Source organism: Myiozetetes cayanensis, unplaced genomic scaffold (assembly GCF_022539395.1).
Source record: "Myiozetetes cayanensis isolate MyiCay16 unplaced genomic scaffold, myiCay2020 scf6-25, whole genome shotgun sequence".
In the NCBI taxonomy this organism is placed as follows: Eukaryota; Metazoa; Chordata; class Aves; order Passeriformes; family Tyrannidae; genus Myiozetetes; species Myiozetetes cayanensis.
In genome coordinates, this window is record NW_026087853.1 from 25,201,585 (window position 1) to 25,227,924 (window position 26,340).

Here is a 26,340-nt window from a genome sequence, read left to right on the forward strand (position 1 = left end):
ATTTGCCTTCTGTGGTATTATTTTCAATGAATTGACAACAAAGAAAGTATTGTATAATGTACAAGCACTGATTCCTGCTTCTGAAGTAACTCTCTAGTTTAATCCACTGTATTTAGTGTACTTTTACTCAATAATTTATGAGATGCACTTACTTAAAGCTGCCTGCTTCCCTGAGAAGGTAAGCAATGTTACTATAAAGAAAGAAGAACAAGCATCAAAGGGCAAGTTACCATTTTTGAAATATAGTTTCATTTGGAGTTCAGGGCTTTTCTCCTGTTTGAGGAGGTATTTGACTCTGATATCATTTTGAAACTAACATAAAACTAAAGTCCTTCTTGAATGGCATATTTGGCAGTGATACTGAGTCTTTATCCCTTCCCCAGAAAGCAGTATAACCATGCTGTGTCTTCAGTACTTACTGTTCCCCTTCTTCCCTTCCATCTTATCCAAATTATTCAAAGGCATAAAACTGACAGGCAGTTATTAAAACATAGGTTTTATGACATAGGATGCTAGACTTCACATCATATAAATCAGTAGAGATTCAGTGGACTTGGATGGTTTGTACCAATGAAATACCTAAATTAAGATATGAACATGATGTGAAACAAAGCCTACATCCATCATTCATGACCTGTTGCCCAGAATGGGATGGGATAACTTTGGAAACTGCACCAGGAAGTGGACTTGGATTTTACTATAATAGGCAGAAGATGTGCTGGATTCAAACACCTGCTTTGTGTCTAAAAAACCACATCTTAGTTACAGTCCAAATTAGTCTATCTCTTGGTGTAACAGAATGAACCAATTCTTTAAAGAAACAGAAAAGCACTTTTCTTTGACCTTTATAAAACCCAGATAAGCACTTGAAAGCAGCTGAACATTTTGATTTCAAACTTATGTTCAAAATAGGAACTCAACCCATAACGAAGGGTGAGACAAACAGGATTCACTGGAAAAAAACCAGGAAAGGATACAAGATATAGTGAGGAATTTTTTTCCCCCATAATTTACATACTGTGCTTATTCTCTCTTTGTTTTGGTTTTTTTTTTTGGGGGGGGGGGGTGTTAAGTGGGAGCATTTTTAAGCAAACCACCCATGGCAGTTCTTTGCCTGAGTCTGAAGATAGTGTAGTCAGCCTACAAAGCATCATCAATATATTTTTTAATAGGATTGCAATATTTTTAATGGCTTTAAATTATATCCAATATATATATAAAAGCGGCTTTGTTTTTATAATTAATGCCTTGCATCTAAAAGGATTAATTTAGTGATCATTATTAAATTACTGTTTGGAAGAGGATGCAAGTTACTAAGCTGCTAAAAAGATATTCAGAAAATCCAGAAATTGTACGATCAGTGAGAGGTTAAGATTCAAATGTACGTGTCAGTATTTTTGTGGTATATTTAATATTTCTTTTTTATTCAGAATCTACTTTTTCTGAGATTAGCTTTTTTTTTTTTTTTTTTATTTCACCACAGGCAGAACCAGGGAAAGCACAACTTCTGAAATACTGATGTGTGTTAAGCTGCAAGAACCATAGCAAAGATCTAATTTTGGTTGATTATCCAAATCCACCAATTGCTAAAAAAGAAATAAATTAGGTCATCTGTTTGTAGAAACAATAAATCCTCCATTAAAAGTACCCAAAGGTTGCAAACAAAAATGCTATAATATTAGTTAAACGGCAGGTAAATACATCTTCCTTAATATAGGTTTTTTGGTTAATAAGTGAAACCATTAGCTGTGTTATAACTAAAATAACATTAAGAAGTATATTTTGTCTTGGTAAACTGGAAATCAGATATGCAGAGTTGTATGTCTAATCCCTTGAACCCTAAACATATTTCTTAAAATGTGGACATCAATTTATTATTTTGAATGAAAATTCATGAGCACCTTTCTCATGAGAAAACCAGTTCATCTGTGGCATTAATAAATAAAAAGGAATGTGAAGCTATTTCCATCAGCCTTTTTCTCCATGTTTAACATGCACTTGAAGTTTGTAGTATTTCTTTGATGGCATAACTCACATGGCATTTAGAAGTACTGTAAACACACTGGTATACCTACCAAAAAAATTCAGCCAGACAAAAAGTTCCTTCAAGTTTCTGGGTCATAATTTTCTGGAACTCTTCTCACATGTTTTAATTAGGAAGATATAGAAGAAATTGGGGGTTTGACCTTAACAGTTTTAAAATTGCCTTATATTCTGTGCATACTCAAAGCCCCTATAATGCATTTCTCTCAAAGCCTCATCCATGAAGGCCCAATACTAGTTGTTGACAGACTCTTAGGATCTGGCCTTCACATTGTACAATGGTGATGTAAAAAATTGTATCCATATCTCCTAATAGTACCTGTACGAACTCCTCCCCAGTTCTGAGGTGAAGTAATATTTCCAGTCAGATTTACTGTAACATTATGCACCTGCTCTCAACTACTCTTGGCTGCCTCTTGCTGCATGGCTTTCTGGTGTTCTCCTTCAGTGGATATTCATTTTCTTCTCTTCCATTGTCACTTCAGCCATTTTCATGCAGATGCACATATACCCTCTGTATCACCTCTTTAACAAGATCACTGTTTTGCAGGAAATCTCCTGGTTTTTATACACCCACCAGCATCACCCTATTCTGCAAATACTACCCCACCTATCCGAGGTTAGCTATTTCCTACACAAACACACCTCTCCCAAATGTCATATACACATACACATATCCATGTCATACAAAAAATTCATCATCTACAATAACTCTTGTTCTCCCTGTGGACACTCTTCTTTCTCCTAGGTCAATCTTTGACAACAGCTAATTTTCCCAGTTATGCAAATGGCCCCTTCTCTGTATAGATCTCAGTCCCTACCTATGTCATTCTACCATGGAGTTTCTGTCCACGGTTTGCATGCAGTAAGGAAATTTTATACCAACTCTATTGTCAAAGAGCTGAAAGGCACTTCCATTATGTTCAATACAGCACCTCAGACTTGTTCAGCTGGAAGTTTTCCTTCTGAATTCAATGCCCACTAATTTCTACAGTGGCAGAATATGTGATATTGTACTGATCTGACTCCAGCCCTTTGGCCCCTGAAGTCACTGCTGAGTCTATAAGACCTGGGGTGGCCAGAAGGGCCCAGAAAGGTAGCCACAGCACAAAAAGGTAGGGAACACTAGCAGATGACCATTCCCAATCCTAAGCATGTAATTACAAGTGCAAACAAGTGCACTTAAGGATCTATTTACTTATCACATATGGTATGTGGAGTTACAAACTGGATTTCTTCACAAAGCTTAAAGCTTTATATCCCCTACTCTCAGGAAAATCAAATGTCTGTTGATGTGATCCTCCACATCCTCCAGCCTTAAGTCTTGTTCACATTCAATGATGGCTGCAAAATTAGAAGCTAGTTTTGAACATGTAGCCCTCAGAGCACATTTATATACATATACACAACAATTCTGAACAAATTATTTTTATGGTTGGCACTAGCTGCATAGGCGTGTTTGAGAATCTGACAGATTTCTGCATATGTAATCAAGATCTCAGTAATCCTACATAATTAGCCCACATCAATTTTTCTAAAACAGTCATCTTTCTGTATAATAAGAGGGGATGTTTACAAGGCTCATTTATCTTTACAGTCGGTAATTTAATAAAACTGTGTTTCCAAGACCTGAACATTGAGTTAACAATCAGAAAAGGAAGTTCTGGAGATAAAGAACTCATGAACACCTTGGTCAATGACTTTCCTTGCATAGGAAACTGCACGCAAAAGTTCTACTGTATTTACTAGGAAATGTCTATCAGGATGAGGGCTTACTCAAACAATAAGCACTAGTTGGCTCCTTTGAACTGCTTTTGGCCTACACAATTATGGTCTCACAGGTATGATTTTTATGTGTATTTTGGGGTGCTAGGAGTTGGAAGATACGGTTTTCAAAAAATCTTAAAGAAAGCCCTAATTCAGAACAAAAAGTTTTCTTGATTGTGAAAAAGGGAAGGTAGCAAGAAGCCATTTTAGTATCCTCCAGTGATTTATTTGTCCAAGACTCTTTGTTCAAAATATTAAGAATGCTTTTATATGTACACTTACATATATAATATATAAATATATATTTTAAAAAACCAAAACAAACCAGACTGAAATGACCAAGTCAAGGGAAAACAGTAAAAATTAATGCTTTCTTGAAGTACAAAACCAGGATGTTTGAACTATAAGTGAATGGCTCCATATTCATATTTCCTAGTCACTAGAAGAAAAATTATTATAGAGGTCTTGTAGAGGTATGAATACACTATAAAGATTCTTTCTTGGAAGATGCTAAGAAATCAAATTATATGAAGCCACTGGAGGAGAAAAGCCTAAAGAAAAAAGGACTCATTACATTTTTTTAAATGCAGATAACAGATTACTACTAAATAATGTTAGGTAGTCATATGAACAAACCTTAATTTGGATAAATTATCCAGAACCCATTGTTTTTGCATTCATATATGAAAAAAGTAAATATATCTAGAGAGAGCTTTTCCCTGCCTCTTGGCCTAGGAAGAAAAATTCTGGTTAACTAGAAGTAAGAAAAAGTATATCATGTAAAAAAAACCACAGATCAGTGAGAATAAAACAACAAAAAGAATAGTTCCCTACCCATTACTTCCCACTGTGTGAACTTTTGACATATCAGCAAACTCTTCCTTTCGCTTGCTACTACTGTTGTACTGCTCACTGTACAGTTTTAAGGACATCTGTTCAACAGCATCTCTTTGTGCTTCCAGATAGCATAGCTGAACCTCAGCCTAGAAAAAGAAAACAAAGAGGGGGAAAAAACAAAACAGAACATTTAAAAAAAAATTCAGAAAGAATACATTTGAAACAAATACTTTTGGACTGCAACAATTTTAACCAAATGATTCATACAATCATTTTTCTCCTTGCATGATAGTGAAAAAGGCTGAACCATTAAGTCAGAGAAAAAGTACACCGTAATCCCAAATGCCAGAAATTAACTAAATTTCTATCAGAGAAAGTGCTATATATTCCATGAGATGCATAGCCAACCAAATCCTGCTTAAATTTATCTGCACATGAATAAAAAAAGATATTAGGAATCAAGCACTAATGTCACTGGTAGATACATAAAATTACATTTCTTATAGGCTTCAAGACTGGTATAGTTGACAATTTGCCTGTGCTTCCTAATTAATGAAAGCCATATTGTTACAGGTATTTTTCTTTCAAATAGTAAGTGTAAACAAACCCAAGTAAATTGGCATTATTCACATTCTGCTTTCTGGTGCATACTGATTACTCAGCAATTTTAATTGCAAGGAAAAAGGAAATAAGTAAGATATGCTGTTTTCCATCAGACTTTGTGCCTGGCCAGAAGAATGTTGAATAATATTTGGCATTATAACTGATTGAATAGACACTTTATTTATTGCAGCTGTGGTGATCAGTATGCTTCTGAGGGTCAGAGAACCAGATGATACAAGGATAAAATCTGCTGTTTGCCACACTTGCCCCTAGGAATAGTACAAAAACAGAGGGTAGAGTAAGTTCAAAAGCACTTTGTGACCAATATACTATTGTTTTCTTTTAATATACTTCATTGAAAGAAAAAAAGCATTACAAATTCTGATAATGCTTCAAAAAGCGCTACTTCTGTGTAACTACATACTTTTATTTCCATTAGGAGTGGAATGCCTGCTTAACTATTTGGTGCTATGGCAAGAAAATGCAACAAGCACGGAGGAAATTTTGTGTAAGGACTCTCCTGTATTTTCTGCTGTGGGAAGCCAGGAATTGTAAAGTTTTGTTTGTCTGCTGACAGCTTGACAGTTGCCAATTAACAGCAGCCATAAAATAAAAGTAGTGAAACGGCCAGAGACAAGAAGGGTAATCTGCAAAATGTAGGGAAAGTGTAAGCAAGTGAAGGGAAACAGGCACTGAAGAATGTCAGCTCTCTGAAGGAAAGTTGGAATGTCTTTATAAACCAGCAGTAATAACAGTTTCTTATATTTGCTTATGCCTTGTCTTGGTGTAATTTTTGCTGAGTAATAATGTATGCCATTTAAAAATTCAATTTATTAAAAATTCTCATTCAAACATTTATCATTTTCTCTCTCAGGTGCTTCTTAGAGTGAGATTAGTTCTGTTTTTTATTAAACCCCAAAATGTTTTTGAGAAATTAAAATCCCCAAACAAATAAAACAAAAAACCAGAAAATACAGAAATTATTAGTAGTTTTCCAAGGAGGTAGAAGATAAAAATTCCAATTAATCCATGAAGGTATTTAAGTGTGTAAATAAATGCAATTCAAGGCTTTCATATCTACTTTAAAATAGTGGAAAATTAAACCACAAAAGGTTATCAATGAAGAAACTTTACCTGAATAGAAGGCCAACTAGCTGGATCTGTCCAGTTAGAGTACAATATTAAGGTCTGAGAAATCTATAAGACTTTTCTGCTTTCTCACAAACTGTAATTAAAACTGCTGTTTATATAACTCAGAAATGGCCACTAAATTTCTAAAACAATTAGATCTAGAAACTAAAATCTGTGACTGTTTTAAGCCTCTAGGGGAAATCTTGTGGAAAACTTGAAGTAAAATATTTCCCCCATTTTCAGAGAGGGTTTGTAAATCAAGATAATTAATTGTTGCTTTTTCTACAGGTTTTGGGTGGGGTTTAGGTTCGGGTTTGGTGTCTTTTTGGTTGTTGAAATTATATACACAACCTCCCACCCCAGTACTCCAAAAAGAGGGAATTCACATATAGCCTAAACCCTGGAATATCACACACATCAATTAAAATTCATCTCTGAACACAAGTTATTTCTCAAATAGCACAACTATCCCAGTAATTGAGATTTTTTTTTCTTCTTGTATTTTCTTATTTGCCTCGTTATAATTTCCTCTATATTTTAAAATAAGAAATGGGAAAAATAAAGGCATCATCTTTTCACTGATCTCTCATTCTCTGTTCACTTACAAAAATATTTGTAAATAGGCAAATCATATTGTATATAGAAAATGGGGGAAGAAAAAGAAGGATGAAATAGAATACTGGAGGAAAGGAAAAACAGGATGGAAAGAGTAAGTAAATATAGGGAGAGGAATAAATAATAATCCACTATTTCTTCCTCACAAATATAAGACCCTCCTGTACTAAGGATTATGAACTCCATCAACATCATACTCTATGAATCCTGAATACAACCAGTTCTTGTATCTCAGAAATATGATCCCTCCATAAATCAACTATTTTTGTTTTTAAACCCAATTTCTGTCTTCAATGTTTGTGAACAATTACAGCAACTCAAACTCAGACAGCATAGAGTTTCAGATGGATCTCTCTGATTTCTTTTCTGTATGTATTCATCTATCTCACTGTTGTACTTAAACATTTTTTTGTCTCTGTTATACTGATATCAACTGCAGATCCAAAGAGCCTTTGAAGACCTTGAGTAGGTATTGATCAGTTTAAGTCTCAAAAAACTACATTCTGCAGAAGCTGAGCTAATAGGTACAAGGCACAATATAGAAAATAGTACACAGTACAGATATGTAATAAATATACTGCAGTTTATTTTCAATTTAAAATCTTTACTAGTAATGAAGGACTAGTTTTGCAGTATTCTGGGAGAATAAAATTGCAACTTTATTAATTGCTAATCAAATATAGAAAAGCTACTTGTTTTACCTTTTATCTTACATTAAATGTGCATATTCAGATTGCCCTACATATGCTTTATTATTACTTAACTTTAAGAACTTAATCTCTATCACAAACACACCTCTATGGACATGGATATCTAGCAAATCCTGAGAAAGTCGACTGAGATAGGCATCATCCCAAATATAGGTAATGGGAATTGGGAGAGAGCCAATCATTCATTTACTCTTAGTACCCCATCCCAGAAGTGGAATTCAGTTCCTTTTTTTTTTTTTTTTTTTTTATTTCCAGAGGATGCAGCTCATCAGAATATATGAAAAATTGAACGTGGGAAAAAAAAAAGCCAGGCAATAATACTCAGCAATTGTTTTCCACTTCATGGTCCTCTTCTAAGTGACCATTTTTGCAATAAAAAGGCAATAAAGATGCTGGTGATGGCCTTCTTACACACGTTTACAGATTCTCTACCTACCAGGATGGAATGAGTTTAAAATATTCTGTTGTAAATTAAACTGAGATATTCCCAATAATCAAATGACAAAATGCTCTCATTTCCTGAACTTTCAGGATACAATCTCTGAACAAGACTACAAAAAACCCCAGTAGTCTCTGTAGGAAAACAGTGAAAAAAATCTAGACTAGTGCCAAATATTCAGTTCTAGTAATTGATTAATAATGGCTAATAATTTCAAGGCTATTGTTAGAAAGCTCATTTTCTAAAAAACTTAGGGAGCCTGGTGTGCAGAATCTGTTCCTTAAGACTGGCTTTGCATGACAACATAGAATGTCCTTTACTATACAGATCACTACATAACACAAAGGGGTAATCAGTGACAATACAAATCAATGAAAATACATTGCATTTCTTGTTAGGCCTACATGTTGGAATGACCTTATTCTGAAGTGGAGAAAGACAAGGGATAAGAGCTGTTACTGTGGGAGGAAGGAGACTGAAAGGTTACATTGTATACAGAGTGTGAAATGAAATACTTAAAAATTACACCAATGTAAATTGAAGATAGGAACTCAGAGCCAGCGTTGCTCTGATGCAAAATTTTTTTTTATATTGGAATGTACTAAAATAAATATCACTGAATTGGTGTTGAAAGGGAAGTATTTTCAGACACTGTTTCCCAGGGAGCGCAACTCTTTTGTTACAAACTACGTTACCATAAGCAAACTATCCTGTGTTTCAAATGTAGAAATTATAATACATTCAGTTGAATTTGAGTTATAAAAGTATCCTATCTGGCATTATCCTTTCTCTAAAGTTCTATAAAAAAATCTATACTGCTGCCACACACACTGTGAGAATTTGTGAGAAATACAGACATAGTTCAGTTCCTCCGCCATTATTTGAACTTAAGCTGTTTATGTATTATGTTTATTAAATTAAAGCACAAATTCTAGTTTCTGACAAACAACAAGGTGGTCAGATGGTCCTATGCAGCATGTAGATTTAGAATACTAGTTATATGTATATTTTCTAGAAGTGCATACTTAGCTGTCCCATTCTAAAAGGATGCACATCTGAGCTTGTCACGATATATCTTGGCAGTTGGTGAATTTCTTGAGAGATAAAATTGAGAGCAATTCCTTGCCAGAATTAAGTTGATCAGAGTAGCGTGTATGTGCTTAAATACTTATGCATTTTTTGTTGTTTTCTGTCACAATATTCTGGCTACTTCTCCACATTATAAAGTTCTGGAGAAGGCTTTATTACAGAATATGAAAAAGATTCTGTATCTGTCAGAGTACAGGTACTGAATAAAATTGTGTTGAGAAGTGTATGTCTCAAAGTATCTCTCATGGAGATGTAGATTACAGAAAGAGTTCTCCAGCAGGCAAGAGTTTGACCAAAGGCTTTATACAGACAGACTTGATCATCCATCACTCCATTCCTACACTGAGCCAACAGTGTTGATGAAAACTCTTAAGGTAGAAGTAGTGCTTCTAATAAGTCACCCCAGCATTTTAAATGGCATTGTAGGACAGAATTGTAGGATCATTTAGGTTGGAAATGCCTTTAAGGTCATCAGTCCATTGCTTGGCAGTGTTAGGCCTCTGGGACTTCAAGTAAGTGTAGGATTTTTTTTTCCCCCTCCTCCCTCCACATAATTAGAACAGGGACCTTGCTGCTGTTGACTACTTTCTTAGTCTGTTACCCTTCCTGCTTTTGGCTCCCTTGCCTCTTCCATCCTTGATCTTGCACACTCTCTTCAGGACTGAATCAGATTAAAAAAATAATCCTATATCATGAAATATGTTCACTGAGAGCTGAATATTTGAGAGTCCTATTACAAAGGACACTGTGTTTTGATCATGCAGGAAATTAATTTTGTTAATCAGGGCATGCTTGTTACCAGTTTAAATCTTAGCAAAGTGGTTTTATCATTATAAATCTCAGAAATGCTTTTATATCAGGAATAATTTTATCACTTTGTTTTTCAGTATACTAAAACCATCACAATAACATGAAATCTCCACACAGAATGAGCAAAATTACAAGACAACAACATATTTGCATATCAAGGTACTTAAACTCATTGTGGAGTTTAAGTAACAGTAGTAACAGCACAGTGAATTGTAGGTCCATCCACAGAGGCCATAAAATGAAATTTTAGAGAGGCAGGGCTGTTTTACAGCACACAGAACTTCAGGTACCTCTCAGAGCCATCAAAAACAACAGGAGAGGAAAAAAGGGGGAAAAAAAAAAGCCTGTAAATAACAGCAATACCTTTTTGTAGGGTTTCCTTTGGTTTCAGAAATACATGACCTGTGACTTCACAACTGTGGAGCGCAAATGCAATCAGTAGCATGGCCTCAGCAGCACTGTCTGACCAAATCCATGGAGATGCCATGATCATGTTGTTAATTTAAAATCTGGACCTCTGGTGTCTTAATTCCTGACTGTTCACCTGCCTTTCATTATGTTCAGTGTAACATTAAACACTACACAAGAGCATGGCATACCCTGTGCATCAAACAGACCTCAGCTATGTACACAGAGAAGTTCCCTATATTACAAATACTAAAAAGCATTGAAGAGTAGTATGAAAGGATTAACCTCTTCAGGGACTTCCAAGAATGATAATTTCTGACAATAGCCTCCAAAAATTGTCAGGTTAAAAAAAAGTTCTTGTAAGAATGGGAATTGAACAATTGCCAGGATCTTTTGCTACTTTTCTCATCTTGTAGGTCTTTATCTCCAGCCTGCAGAAAAGAAAGTGACAGGTAGGATGCAAAAGAAGAGTTTTTAATAATCAGGAGGCCAGGTGGGGAGCAGGTTTGCTCTGAAAATGGAAAGGGCTGGGGTGACAGAACAGTGCTTGCTAAAACTATATAGAAGGTACAAATTAACAAGGATGCAGATTCAGCCTAATCCATCAACATAACAGAGTGCATTTCTTCAAAACTGCCACGTCTTCCAGCTCCTTCAGTGACACCTCTTCGAATACCACAATGACTGTAAGCCTAAACAGTCCCATTCTTACAAGCCCAGAATCTGTCCTATTAAATTTTCAATTCATCAACACATGGTTCAATCACACATCAATTCAACAACCAAGGTTTCTTTCCTGTCAGTCAGAGAAAACAGGTTTTTTTGGGAGGTCAGAAGACAAACATGTGGTACATATAGAAGGTTATAAACCTTTCTGTGCCAGCCTCAAGATTCTCAAGTCGAGGAAAGACTAGTCATGCACAGAAAGTCTTTCTTCAATGTGCTAAAATTATAAACTTAATCTTACTTAATTAAAACCTCCACTATTTGCACTGTTCTGATTGTTCCAAACATTTCCTGTGTTTGCACTTCTAGAGCAATGAAGTGTTAAATAGAGATTGTTAAAGAGTCTGCCTATCATCCAACGCACCCATACTTCTAAAAATCGTTCTCCTTTAAAAGGTTTGTGTATCAGACCATGTGGTCAGGCAAATCACCCAGCTCAGTCTGTAGGGCTGGGCATTCAAAGTGGCCACGCCCTTAAGGTTAGAGGTACCCATGCTCAGAATTCAGGACAGCACACTTGTGCAAGAGAAATTCCAGAGCGCTGGTGCACATTGCTCCTGCCCCGACTGCAGCAGATTGACACATGCATGTCTATTTAGGAATGGCAAGGGAAGGTAGGTCTTGTAAAACCAGTATCTCCTACAGAAAACTATCCAACACATCCCAGAAGGGCATGAATGAGCTAACATAAAAATGTTATGGCCTTTTCCTTGGAAATTTTGCTCAGAGACCTACTCAGTGCATATTTTGGAGAAATCCCTTTTCTCCCTACTGGGAGCTGTACTGCCTTACAGTGAAGTAAAACATGGTGACTTATTTACAGAAAGTGGTTTCCAAGTTGTCTGAATTTAATATATTGAAAAATCTCACTTGGAAACAAATAGAAGATACTTATTTACTTCTTTAAACTTTCATTCTGAAGTTACTTTAGTAATACACATTGAGTTTTAATTAATTTTACCATATTGCAATAGTATTCCTGGTTTGTTTTGCTATCTTTTCATGAACAGAGATTTTTGCATAATTCTTTTATTTATGCTGAAAGGAATCTACAGAAAATGTAGAAACTACTAGTCAGAGAATGCCATATTACAGAAAAAATAGGAAATATCATTTTCTGTAATACTACATCATTTGTGAGCACATTACAGAGTAATTATTTTTAGTAGTACATAAACAGCTTGATTTTTTCCAAGTAGCTCCATTTTAAACTTCTATATGCTTAAGAAATGTTTCATATTTATTAACCTAATCATTACAAATAGATATGTAAGTTTCCAAACAACTAGTTCCAAAATTTCCTAGACATATCAACCCACAAACTGCAGAAGTTTTGATCTAAAATCTACTTCTGATTCAATATTTTGAGTCAAATATTTTGAGAGGTTTGATAGTGTCAAACATTTTCAAGTCAAAACTCCTACACGGAGTGTACCTCAAAGAGGCTCATTGAATGCTTATTTGACTTGTTCTGAAACTGAAGGTGATTCTTTCCATGCCTAGATAGTCTATTTGATGTTATATTACCCCTAGAGATGCAAATGTTTTCTTACTCCTTCTTTCTCCTCCTACGGGGAGAAACTGCAGGGGAGTTTTTAACAGCTTTTTAGATATTGAGCTATTAATAACATAAAATTGTTCAATATGAACACAAGACTGTCTCCACCACAAGATTAAGTAAGAATATTCAGACTATGAAGTAGGATAAATATAAATGTCACTAATTTTATTTAATAACAGTAGGAAAATGCAGGCTAAGTATTCGTCACTGTAGATTTTTTTTCCTATCCATATGTATGTGATATATATACGTATCTTTGGGTTTTGAGGAAAATTAGAAGCAAAAAAATAAAAAAAAATTTTTGAGGAAATTTAAAAAAATATTATTAGTAAAAATATTATGAATTTTTGTAGCAACAGCAAAACATATAGCTTAATATGTTGATTTGTACAACCACCTTGCCATGTAAAAAAGCAGGCACAGGCTGCTGCTCCTTTGAGTTTATTTATGATCCTCAGATGACGAGCCTCTTGAAGCACCTGATACTTAACTGAGGTAGAGGGAACTGTAAAAAGATAACTGTTTTAAACATAAAATATTTGTATTACTAAGAGGTCAGATTTGCTGCTGCTGACTTCATTGCAATTTGCATACTATTAAAGCATTACCCATAATGTTTGTAAAATTTAATTTTAAAGCTATGCTGTTTAAGATGTTTGCTGAATTGTAAGTACCTAGGACATTTGGGAAATTTGCTAAAAACTATGATAGTTCAGTATTTCTGCCTTACTTTGCTTTTTATTTAATCCCCCCACAAACACACACTATTTTCTTCCATTTTATGACAATGCATCTCATTTTGATGCAAGCTGAGAAAAAAGTATACTAGAACAGTACAGTAATGGAGATATCTTTCCCTTTTATTCTCAATATATTTAAGTTTGTTAAAAATGTCACTAACTTATGTATTTACTTTTGCTGGGGGCTGAGATCCAATTATACTCCTATAGAATAGAGGTGATGGTTATGATTTTCTACTTCACTCTAATACAGGCTTTCTCATTAAATCTCACAGCTCGGTAATCACAGTCATCACATTTGTGTTTCAGTACTGCATTCACACTCACATTCTCTTCCCTGGATTTCCATCCTCCTTCCCTCCCCCATCCCCCAAGATCTTTATTTACTCCCTGATAGAAACAGCAAAATTAAAGATGGATAATGTGCAGATACAATCTTTGCTTCCTTTTCTCTGCCAGACTAGCACTCTAAAATACTTCTTTTGGGAAGTACTGATATTAACTCAGTTACTATAGTACATGAACTACCATTCTGCTTTGAAACACTATAGAAAAGTTGTCCTTAGATGATAATGGAAAGGATGGAGTAACACAGGAACAACAAGAATTACTTTACATACTAATAACAACAATTTAGTTATCAAAACAGTACAGAACAAGCGTGCCTTTATAGTATTCTTTAAAAAATTTAGCTTCCTAGGGTTCTAATAGTTTTTTTCCTATGGTTCAGGAATGCACAGTAGCACTCAGCCCAGTGCCTGTATCCTTATTTCAAAGAGAATCATTCAAACCAACATCCACCCTGTCAAGAATCTTGACTTTGAGCTGCTAATGCAGAATAAAAATCAATATAAATTTTGATCATTTGATGAATATTTACTTCTTTCTTTCAAGCCTGGGGATTTAGAATGGAAAACTGCTGAATCAAGTCATTTTATTTTTTTTGTGTTTGTGCCAACACCAATTTACTACCCTCCTGAAAGTTCCTGAACAAGATGTCTCATGTGGCATACGTGTTGGTTTTTCCTGTCAATCATAACTGTGTGCCAGTAGGGAACCATAAACATTTTCCTTTCATTCTCTCAGTTCTCCAAAAAGGCATATTTTGATTACTTCCTTGGAAAAGGTAAACTTGTCTTATTTAGACATACTGTAAAATGCCTACATCTATTTTTCTAGGACAGCTGCTGTGCCTAAATTGATACTATCCATTAAATATTTTCTTTTCAGTATGAGTTGCTTCACACAAAGAAGCAGTTTACAATCACTGCAAACAAAGCTTAGTAACACAAAACAAATAAAGATTTGTATTGACATTATCACTTCCTCCATATATTTTCTGAAAACTGCATGAAAATTCTGACCAGTATAATCCACACCAAATGTTTGTGAAAATGAAGATAGCAGGAGATAAATAGATCCCACAAGCAGGCAATTAAGATGTGACTCTAGTTTGCAATTCATCTTTAAAAGAAATGTACCTTCAATCTCAAAAAAAAAAAAAAAAGAGCTTTTAAAAAAAGTTTATGTAAAGTTCCATAGTTTCCATAGTGACTGGTGTGGGGGAGAGGGAATAGAGAGAAAAGGAAAAATGATGCTTCTAAATTTGAAAAAGACCTAGATTAGTTTAACAAGAACTGTAAATGCAAGCAATTTTCATCTTGCAAAATTTTTTTATATATGAGTCAGTGGCAGACAGGCTTTATCTTAAGGAGCAATTTTGTTGGTCTCTTATAAATTAAATAAAAGTGGCAGCAGCTGTCTTTCGGGAGGCTCATATAGGCTTGTATAGTCATATGATATTACGTAGACAGATGTTTTAAATAAAATAAAATATTTAGATTGCTAGATACCTTGCTAGATACAAAGGCAATTATAGGATGTCTTTGTTAAATTAAATTTCTCATTCTTTTGAAAAGAAAAAAAGGGAATTGTCCTGGAAACGGTACCAACAGGAAATGATTCTATATCTAAAACAGCTGGACACTGTAACTAATATACATTTACTTGAAAATAAAAATCCTGTATGCCTCTAGAGACATGCAGCACCATGCAGTAAAACCAGATGGGAAAAAATTATTTTTAAAAAGTCAGTTTACATATATGTAAAAAATAGTAAGATATGATCCGCTCATGTAGAGAGACTGCTCAAGGCTAAGACAAAGTAACAGAACAATTAAAGCCCTAAAATGTAAGAAAAGTGGCATCTCTTTTCTAACAATTAAAAATGTCCTTTTTTCACAAATGTTGCCTTTTCAGAAACATGTCAGACACCTTACTTTGACAACGATTCTAATGTGATAACACCTTATTGCATTACCAAGACAAAATTTAGTGGAAACCTTTTATCCCAGGCAGATTTTGATTCGAATCTAAGTTATATGTGTCAAAGTTCCAAAAATAACTTCAAAAGTAAAGCCAATATCCAGTGCTCAAATTCCTTAGACACTTTAGGTAAGTATAAGTGTGTAAGGGAATTTTTCCAGAGCGAAGACTGCACAACTGGGTCTAATATGAGCACTTCAAAAAATATACCACACATTCTAGCCCATGACTGTCTAATGTGACTCAACCAACTTGCTCCTTCCATTCTTGTTGAAAACGCTACAGTATAACTGACTGTATTCTGTGAACTCGTAGTTTTACTCTTCAGCAAGACCTCTGTTACAAGCTTCCTCCAGGCCCAAACCTGCACAGCTGATTTGGCTAAAGCACCTAAGGTCTTATAAACCTATAAAGAAAACACTCCAGGAGGAGTATGAATGCCAAAATGTAAGAATAAGAATTTTACAGTCGTACCTTTCAAATCACCATTGACAAAAATCCACCCAAATTTGCATGGCTCCTTTCTTCCTTCCTTGTTCCCTAATTGTTCATTCAGGGTGCTTTTTAAGTAATATTATTTTGTAATTTCAACAATGAATTAAACATTTTTCTCTCTCTCTCAGACTTCAGAAAAACACCCTAGCTAAATAAAACCAAACGAAGCATGCTCAAGATATTGGAAGTGCTATATTATAGTCCCTATATAGCAAGAGCAGTAAATGGTATTAAAGATTCCTTTCAGAAAGCTTCAGGTTGGATTGCTTTCATTTTTTCCAATAGCCTTAATTGGCTAAGTGCCTTTGGGCCAACTAATACCCAGAGAGACCTAATCTCAGTAATCTGGTAAATACAATGATTTCAACAGATTTTCATCAAAGACATGACCATTACATGAGATACTGCCTGTTTAGTGCTGTATTATTTCTCATTTAGAATGTAGTTAAATTTACCATATTAATACAAGATTTATTATTACAGTGTTCTGTGTTACAAAGGGCCCAACAAACAGAAGATATTTGGCTATTTTTATTAAAGTTTAGACAGATGCTTAAGTCAATATGAAAAAACATTTTAAATTCAAAGGAAAAGGAACCAGACTGAGAATAGCAAAATCACCCCACTCAAGGTATAGGTGTCAAAAGATGACATACATATGTAAAAAATGTTCATGTCACTGCATAATCACAGAATTTAACCTTTTTTTCCTTCAAACAACATTAGGAAATATAGCTCAGATGAAAATAATATATCACAGTATAATAGTCATACCTGCTGCATCTTTTTAGTTTAACACCTGACTCATGAAAATGTGACTTTTCTGTAGCTAAAATGTGATGCATATTGATTCAAGGAGTCTGAAGTACAATTACTACAAAAATATGTCAAGGAAAAGCTTTAATTAAAAGATGCACATTTCCAGTAACCATAAGTAAGACATTTTCATATAATTACATTTTTACATTATACTGTTAAAGAAGTGGAGTATTTACTACATGGGGATTCTGGGCATTCAGGTTACAATAGACCCTAATTTGTTTTCAGAGACAAAACAAGCATGAGTTCTAAACTATCTAATCACTGTACAACATGATGTGGGACATAGGCTCCTTAGAAGTGAAAATAGCAACAACAGCATTACACACTGATTAATCTAGACCCAAGAGAGGTCACAAACTGATAACTCAGAAGTCAAGGGTCATTAAAACATTTTAAAACAAGTATTTTAAATGCAGCTTGGTAAGAAAGTTTTATGCTAATCTCACAAATTTCTTAAACAGATTGACTGATACTGTGAAGATTGTTTGGCTTTTATCATAGCATTAACTAAAATGGAGGAATTAAACCTGAGTGTTACAATAGAATATTAGAGGTTTTATTAACAGGCACAGGCAATCTATTATACAGAGAGTCAGCACCCATGTAGCAGGATGGTTCAAGGCCTAAGGGTATTTTTAGCAGGAAAATACATGAGTACAGATGAGAAATCCTTATATATAAGCACACAGGTAACCTTGTGCTTCAGGTTCTCTTTGCATTTGCATGACATGTACAAACAAAATTTGTATTTGACCACAAACCCCCACATTTATTCTTTAGCTGTGTGTCCAAATGGGGATCTTAGTTTCATTGGAACAGAACCACCAGCATTTTATTGGAGTAGGCTCAGATTAAAAGTTTGAATCTTGGAGCTATCAGGAATAATTACCCTAGAAAGTTGTATGGTAGCAGGACATTATGGTCTTATTTATGGAGCTTAGGTAGAATTTCCAATCAGCATGATTGCATCTATTTCTAGTGCTTTGTTAATCGCTTCCTGAAGCTGCTCATTAAAAGCTCCTATGTCAACACGTAATGCTGTGGTGGCTGAAACAGAGATTGGGAATACAATCACATCTCGTGGCTTGGCTGAGAAGTACACTGCAACATTGTGCACTTTATCACAAATGCTGTTTTCCCATTTGATAAAATGCTTCACCATGTCATGGAACAGTGGTCATTTATTTCAGAGGAACAAGCTGAATCTTCACTGTTAAATGCTGGATGTGAGCAAACATCATTCTATTTTTGTCTCCCTCAACAATGGAATTGCAGTGAGACCTAAGTACAGCAATTTAACATCTCTCTTACAACAGCCACAGAAGTGATGACAGCCCTAGACAATAATCACTTGCCAATACCATAGTACTTACCTACCAACTGTGAAAGCTCTCACAGCTGTAGTCAATAATTGAACCGACCAATTCCACTGTGCTGCATGTGATTGGTGATATTATCCCTTTAAGTGTGTTATTTAAGTTTGCAATGCAGTTAATTGAAACCCTACTAGATGCAAATCAAAAGTTTCAGTCTTAATTGAGATATTTTGAAAATTGAACCCATTGCTTCAGGCAGGTGCTACATGAGATTCCATTAATATAGGTAATTAACATTAGCCTCTGCTTTAATTAACATGCACACTTTAATTAGTAAAGCATTAACCAACATTAAAAAATCTGATCTTCATGCATCACAAAAACTGCAGTTATGACTATGTTATTTTTTCCAAGACTGTAAATCATACAACATATCAATACTTTTTTAAAAAAATACATCAAGACATTTTATAAAGAGAAATAGACATATGTACATCCTTGTTTTAACTGAACACAAAACGGTGGGAAGGATTTCTTAAGAATATCTGAAATATGAAGAAAGCTCACATAATACTTCAAAACTTTTGACTGAAATTTATAAATACGTATATTATGTTCATGTGTGTATCTAGTCAACTCATAAATTAAAATAATCCAGTTGTAATCAGATTCAGTGCTCACTATTAATTCTCTGGCAGAATCCAAGACAGTGTTTTCCAGAGCCAGCATTTTAAAAACAAATGTCTGTCAACAATGCTAGCTTTGCTTTCTATCACGCTTGTTTTAACATCATGATGCTTCCCAAAATAAGTAAGCCCATGACTTCAAACACGTTTGCAAACATGAACTGAATGTTTTCTTGAGTTTGCTAAAAGCCTTAAACATCTTCAAGAACTAGCCTGTTGCTCTGAAACCTTTTGTCCTACTGTGTCATAAACCCCACTGCTGAGTGCCATCACCTCTGGGATGTCAAATAACTGGGGAACTGAAGAGATACAACTGAGCTGGTTCAAGATCAGCCTTTCTGCACAGAAGGTCCCATTTACAGCTGTAAAAGCTCTGTAATCAAGGGAACTTGCACAAGCAAGAGAGCAAGTGCAATTACACTCGTGCTTTCAAACCACTTACAGGAATATTTCTTTGATACAGACAAGTTCTTTTAGACTCTGGACTTTTTTTTGCCTCTGAAGTTAAAAAATATTTAGAGTATAGTATATCCCCAGACATATATAAGGAACTCCACTCAAGCCTGTGAAATTAAATGGCACAGATCTCCAGCTTAAAAATCTTCTTTAAATAAAATTTAATATCAGTATCTTTTAAACTACATTTCCAAACAATGCAAAGAGACCGTCATCTTCCTAATCCTTTCCTTCTGCTATGCATTAACCCATATGATCCTGACAGCTTTGCTTTATGGTAAGTTCCATTTCTCCAACCTCATTATTAACTCAAAGAAGATTTCTGATCCACTCCACTCACCTCCTATGTTTTCTTTCTCTATATCTACAGGTGGGACATATATTATATTGTTATGTATGCTCATATAAGGATACTGGATGTTTTGGCTTGATTAATACAGTCAGTTTAAACAGAGATTTGTTTCTACAATTCCTGCACATTGTGGACCTCTACTGCATTTGGCAGTGAAAGAAATGGACGATGTCAAAGGACTACACGCTCTATTCATATTGTATCCACATATCTGCAGATCTCAAAGACAGCATGTACATGTGCAAAGAAAACACTGTGTCCTTTCTGAAGCTCCTTACAAGTACCACATCAATGTCACATAGGGGCTGTGTTTGTTTCTTTTTGTTAAATGGGAAAGAACTTGAATGAAAGAAACATGAAGACAAAAAATATCCTTTAAAACTGGAAAGATTCACTTAATCAATTTTAAACACTTTTACTCCGTGGGAGTAAATCCTACATTGTGTTTCATATTCATAGCACACACACACACATCCTAAATGTAAGGCTTTCCAAATACTGAATTTACAATGCTTCCAGCTAAAAGAATCTAGATCCCTTTGGAGCAATTTGCCAGATTTTCTCAAATTCTGTGGGACACATTCTGGAATTTTGACAGCTTCCCCTGAAAGTAAAAGAGCATTACAGCTAAAAGAATGCTTTGCTGAGTGCTTTTCATGGCATGCTGTTGAATTCTATATATTTTATAACCTGCAAAACCACAGCTATACCAAAAGCAATATTTATAGTCAAAAATCTGTCCTGACTTATATCTGAACAACTCATACTGACCACGAAATTATTGTTTCCTGTAAAGCAATGTGGTGATACTTTTAAAACAGTGATTTTCACAACAGAGAGTTATCCTAGGTCTATACATATTCACATCTACATGGAATGCTGAATGAATCCGCAAATATTTTATGTCTTATTTACTTGATTGGTTTTAACTACTTATTTTTTCCATGGCAAGTAACAAAAAAAAATGAGAATAAAGGATGTAAAAACTGTGTTTAAAAAAATTCTAAGCAGCACCTTGAAAATCAAGGTAGACTCATCCTGAGATGAAGAACCCACAGTGTATTGACCAAGGGGCTACAGGGAACAATGTGCATAGCATCCATGACACCGTAAGAGGTTTTTCCTTCTTTATTCCCCAGTGACGTCTTTATAATGCTAAGGGTCAAAATCTTCTAGCACCTCTAATAAAATAGGTAAACCTAGAAAATGAAGGATTGGTAGTATTCTGTCAAAGTCAATGGTAGGTTTTTTATTATTATTTCAGGCAACCAGAGCATCCTCTTACAATCATGTGGCAGAAATTAATAAATATATCTCAACTTGTAATTTTAAAGACAAGGATTCCAGACACTAATATTCAACATATTTTTAAGATATAGAAGATATGGTGTAACATAACTATCATGATATGGGGTTGCAAAGCAAAAAAAAAAATTGAAAGCAAGCTCAAAGGAGTCAATGAGTTTTATTGCTCTAAGAACAACAGAGCCTCCTTTTATTGTGAGGAAAACAAGACCATATATGGCCCAGTTATTAACTTGGGATGAAACTTGAAATGTCAGCCTTGCTTCTCCAATACTGCTGCAGGAAGGAAGGGCTGGATACCAAATATCTTTTGTTCCCTGTGGGCAGTGTATTTTGCCTTCCTGTACCAGTTGCCACTCCTTGTACACCAAGTTGGTCATTTGTACCTATAGGTTTCCCACGACACAGACACAGGCAGGTGCAAACAGTAGGGTCATGTCTGCCATAGACAACCAATCTTGGGTTGTGCTGAAAGCTTTCTGTTCTTTTTCTGACTCTAGAAGATTACCTAATAAAAGATATTAAACTTTGCCTCCCTTATCTGTAGTTCATACTGTCCTTACACCCCGAAGTTATGAGCAGTGTTGTACCTATAGGGCTTGACATGGTCTGAAGCAGAACTTAAAACATACCTGGAACACTTCTGTAATTACTAAATATAGATGGTGTGTGACATACTGCACCCAATGCCTTTTTGTTAAGAACCATTACTTTCCTTAGGCTATGAAAATACATAGCTAACATCCTCTTATGAATAACTATCCTCTATGATAATAAACATCCTCTATGATAGCTATGAATGATAAATATTATTTTTGTTTCTTGGACATTTATGGCAAATTTGGCAAATGTGACTTCCACTTAAAAAAATGGCAACGAATAAGCGAACTCAACTTTGAAGTTAGCTTACTAAGCCAATTGGTAAATTCTACATTTTATTTTTCAATGTTTAAAATGCCATGATATAGACACTGCAACATCAGAAACAGTCACTACGACAGGCATTTTTAAAAAAAGATAATGGAGCAGTGTGATCTTATAATTCTAGTTAACACCCATCTGAATTTTATATTACCTATTTTTAATTACTCAAAATCAACCCTGAACTTAAAATCATACCACAAAATAGAAATAGTCCATTTAAACATTGATTTTTTGTGCTTGCATGGTTCTCCCAGAATCCTGGAAGGAGTATTTCTTTCCATGTTGATCTTGCTGTTGCCAATACTGACATTCACTATTCATTTCTGTGGCAGAACTTTTGCTCCCCACTTGATTTGCTGTCCTATTGAAATATTACCAGGAGCATGGGAAATTTGCTGCCATACTGAGAGAACACTTCCTGTTTCTGGTTTTCTTCTTACCCATCTAATGAGAATGTGAACCTTAAAAATTCTCTGTAACTAACTGACATATTTTTCTTCATTACATAATATAAAAAACAGAGAAACTCAGTACTTCCTGTCAATAAATATAAATACTGGCTACATTTGTGTTCAGTTTGTTTAATTGCTAATAATTTCCTGACAATCTTTAAGCACAGAATGATAACTTCATTCCAGGGTAAGATCTTCTGCAGTAAGTCAAAATACCCCAGGACTCATTGGCATTTTGCATCTCTTTAGACAAAAAAAATGGAAAAGAGAGTCTAGAAACTTAGCAGAAACCAGGGAAAAATTAAAGATAGGTAAGTTTTGATCATGTATTTCTTCTTGCCAATTGACATACATAATAGAAAATGGTAGAGAATAGGTTAAACAGTCTAAAAGGATTTTAACCTTAAATTTGACAGAAGCTAAATGGCTGTGACATTGGGTTCTTCTACTTTATTCCAGCTAGTAATCCACCTTCAAAGTTCCTGTCAGGTAAATGACCTTGTATTTCATTAACTGATAATTAAATGGATTTATTCCACTAACGGTTTTAATTAAAATGCTAGAAATATTGATTACCCCTCTCATCCTTATTCCCCCAGATGAAAAAAAGGTTTTAGGAATGTTTATTTAGAGAAGACAGAGAATTAAATTAGATTGAATCTCTATGAGACCTGAAGACTGGTTCTTTCATTTCTGCTGCTCAAGCAGAAAAAGGTTTCAATTTTTTGATGTTTGATTAATTATTTTGAAATCCATTTATGCTTACCTTGGTGTTTAATTAAAAATGTCATTTTTAGCATAATTTAATTGGCTATCTGTGGAAGACTAACTTCAAACTTATATTTTAAAAATGTTGTGGGTTTTTTTTAATTTGAGGTAAAAGAAACTTTTTACTTATTTGCTTTTGCTGTAAAGGTATCATCTCATGAATGAAGAACTAAGAAGGGCTGCAGCTTAACTGAATTTACTACATTTGAATATGAGGATACATATGCTTATGAGTAATGCAGCTTTATTTGGCTGTACACTTGAATCTATTACCAGTCATTTAGAATCTCTAATCTAACAAATATGGAGTGTGTGCCTCCAAATATTTTGGATTTATTGTTACTAACATTAACCAAACTCTCTGCAGTGCGTCCAGAAACGCTTTTGGTATGGGCTGGAATCCTTAAGCACACAGTATGTATTACTGAAAAAAAAACCATTCAGTTCAGTTTATATTCAGCAAACAAATATTAGAAAGAAGCATTAATTTATTTTTTTTTAATTTATCTACCATGTGTATTTCACTGTTTTCTTACCCTATTGTCTTACTGATCTAAAATTTGCTTTCTACATGAAATACTGTTCCACTGAAGAACCAACTTTTTTTCTTAAGTGAGAAAGAGATTAAGATCAAACTGGTTTGTATAATTTCAATACCAAATAAGGATATGTTGTGGTCTTATAAAAACCATATTTTGTTTGCACTTGCTAGCCCTAAAATATATGATCTAGAATTTTCTATATGGAAAATGACAGTACTTTGATAATAAAAATATGAACCAAGTAACTAAAGTCCTAATTCTGTAAAACACGTTCTTAACGTCAAGCACATAATCTGTCCCATTGAAGGGAAACAGAATTATTCCCATGGTTACCACTACAAGGTGTGGACTTGCTGAAAGGTTTTAGTGACTCAAGACCATCACATCTATTTACTTTTCCTTTTGTGTTATTTACTTGTGAATGGAACACTACATAAATATGGGTCAAAAAACTAAAAAAATTCTCTATTATGGAAAGACTAATTGCAATAGGTTCTTTCATTTCAAGTCTGAAAAAGAGGAAAGGTCTCCTCTGCAGATATGACATGGGACTCTCAGGCTTGTCAAAAACACATTAATGATCAGTATAATTTATATTTCTTCCTTCTTTGTTCAAGTGTTTAATGAAGAAAAATTTCATAGCCTGATTCAAAGCCCAATGAATCAATTAAAATATCCTCAATCAAAATATTTGTCTCCGGCACTCCATTTCTTTACAGTTATTTTAAAAAGTCATGCAAACCTGAAATACGGTTAGGTGACAGTGGCTTGTGTACAGTCATGAGTCATTTAAGAATGGGGTAGCTAAAGGTCTTTCCAATGATTTACTGTGTAAAAAACCTTGTTGCCCTTCAACAAATAACTGCAAAAAGCAAGTCACAAAAACCCCAAACCAGCCTATGCATTTTTGAGCTGCAGAGGACTTACACTGAGGAGCTGAAGAAGATAAATGGTGTAGCATGATGCTGCCTTTCTGAAGTCAGTGGATGTTCCACTCCCCTGATGTGCTCATTGTTACATTTTCAAAGCGCTGCACGTGGTTTTACTCATGCAGCTTTCCATGACATCACTGCAAGTCCAGTAGCCAGCACACCAAGTCAGACTCTTTCCCACAAATGTACTCATGCAGAAACTTTATTCATACAGCACTACTTCCAAATTCACAGCAGCTACTCCAGTAATTACTCATTTCCACTCACATAGGTTTGCAGGATGAGGCTGTTACTGCTTTTTGCTCTAGCTGTGCAAGGGAATGGTAAAGTTGGACCTGCTTTCACAGACTGTGTTCCAGTGAAGGCAGCAAGGCCTTTGCAATCTTTCGGTCAAGATTCTGCTTCTTTGACATACCAAATGCCACAACACATTCCTGTCCTCTTTCAGAGAAGGACAAAAGAACTTGGTCACAGCACTTTATTTCTGAGTCACTCTTTCACTGTTTCTTTAATTTTGATTACTGTGAATACAGGGAAACAAAGTATTATGTTATTTTCATTTCATTTTCTGCTATTGATTTGTTCAATGCTTACCAGGATCATTTTGCCATATTTGGTTACATTTTCTATTTTATTCTGCAAATTTACTAAATTACAGAAGAACCTTTGACCATGTGGTGCCTATAAATTAAAATTCTGACAAGATGATCTATTGTTTGTTTTCCATGTCTACTTTCAATAACGATTTCCAAGAAAAATGCAAATAAAAAATAGTCACTGAATACTAGTTACCTAGTTGTCCATGGACAAAAGAGGATTGAACACAGGTTGAAGCTTTTCAACAAAGAGGAATCACTATTCAAAACTACAGAAATTACACAGGCAAATCCATATAAAAGTGCTACCTTTACTATTGCTACCATTGGCAGTGACTGCTTTGTTTTCAGAGACCTGTGAAATAATTTTTAAAGATGCACATGGTACAGCTTTTATTGCCTTTTTTTTTCTTCTGAACTCTCAGAAAATAGCCAAGATGAATAACTTTGTTTTTAACACTGATATATGACACATTTTAACCTGTCTACATAGAAAAGTAGTGCTGTTAACAACTGCAACTTTCTTCAAGTATGCTATGAATCACTGTATTCCTTTTTCCTTTTTTCATGCACCATTGCCACTATCTTACCTTCAGCGGTTTTGCTAGATTTCAATGAAGATGGAACCAGAGGGCACACATTAGAATTTTATATCAGTTCAAGAAGGGGAGAGAAGAAAGACATATGAAGCTAGAATGACATTCATTGAAGGTTCCCTAGGGAAGATAACACATGTTTTTGTCTTTCACCTGCTAGGCATGCTAAATCAGTGCAATGATAAGCTAATTTATGAAATATATTTCATTGAAACCTGGACATCTTTACTGTTGCTAGTTTGGATATTAGCTTTTCAGAAATAAAAGACAACTAATTTAAAAGATGTTAAAAGA

At 34.7% G+C, this 26,340-nt stretch overlaps 1 protein-coding gene across 1 annotated transcript in view; it reads right to left on the reverse strand.

Moving 5' to 3' along the window:
* The window catches only part of AKAP6 (A-kinase anchoring protein 6), a 272,508-nt gene that overhangs the window by 86,158 nt on the left and 160,010 nt on the right, over window positions 1-26,340 (reverse strand). Inside the window, 1 exon segment of the mRNA XM_050335742.1 lies at window positions 4,645-4,793. Within this exon segment, the coding sequence (XP_050191699.1) occupies window positions 4,645-4,793 (149 nt within the window).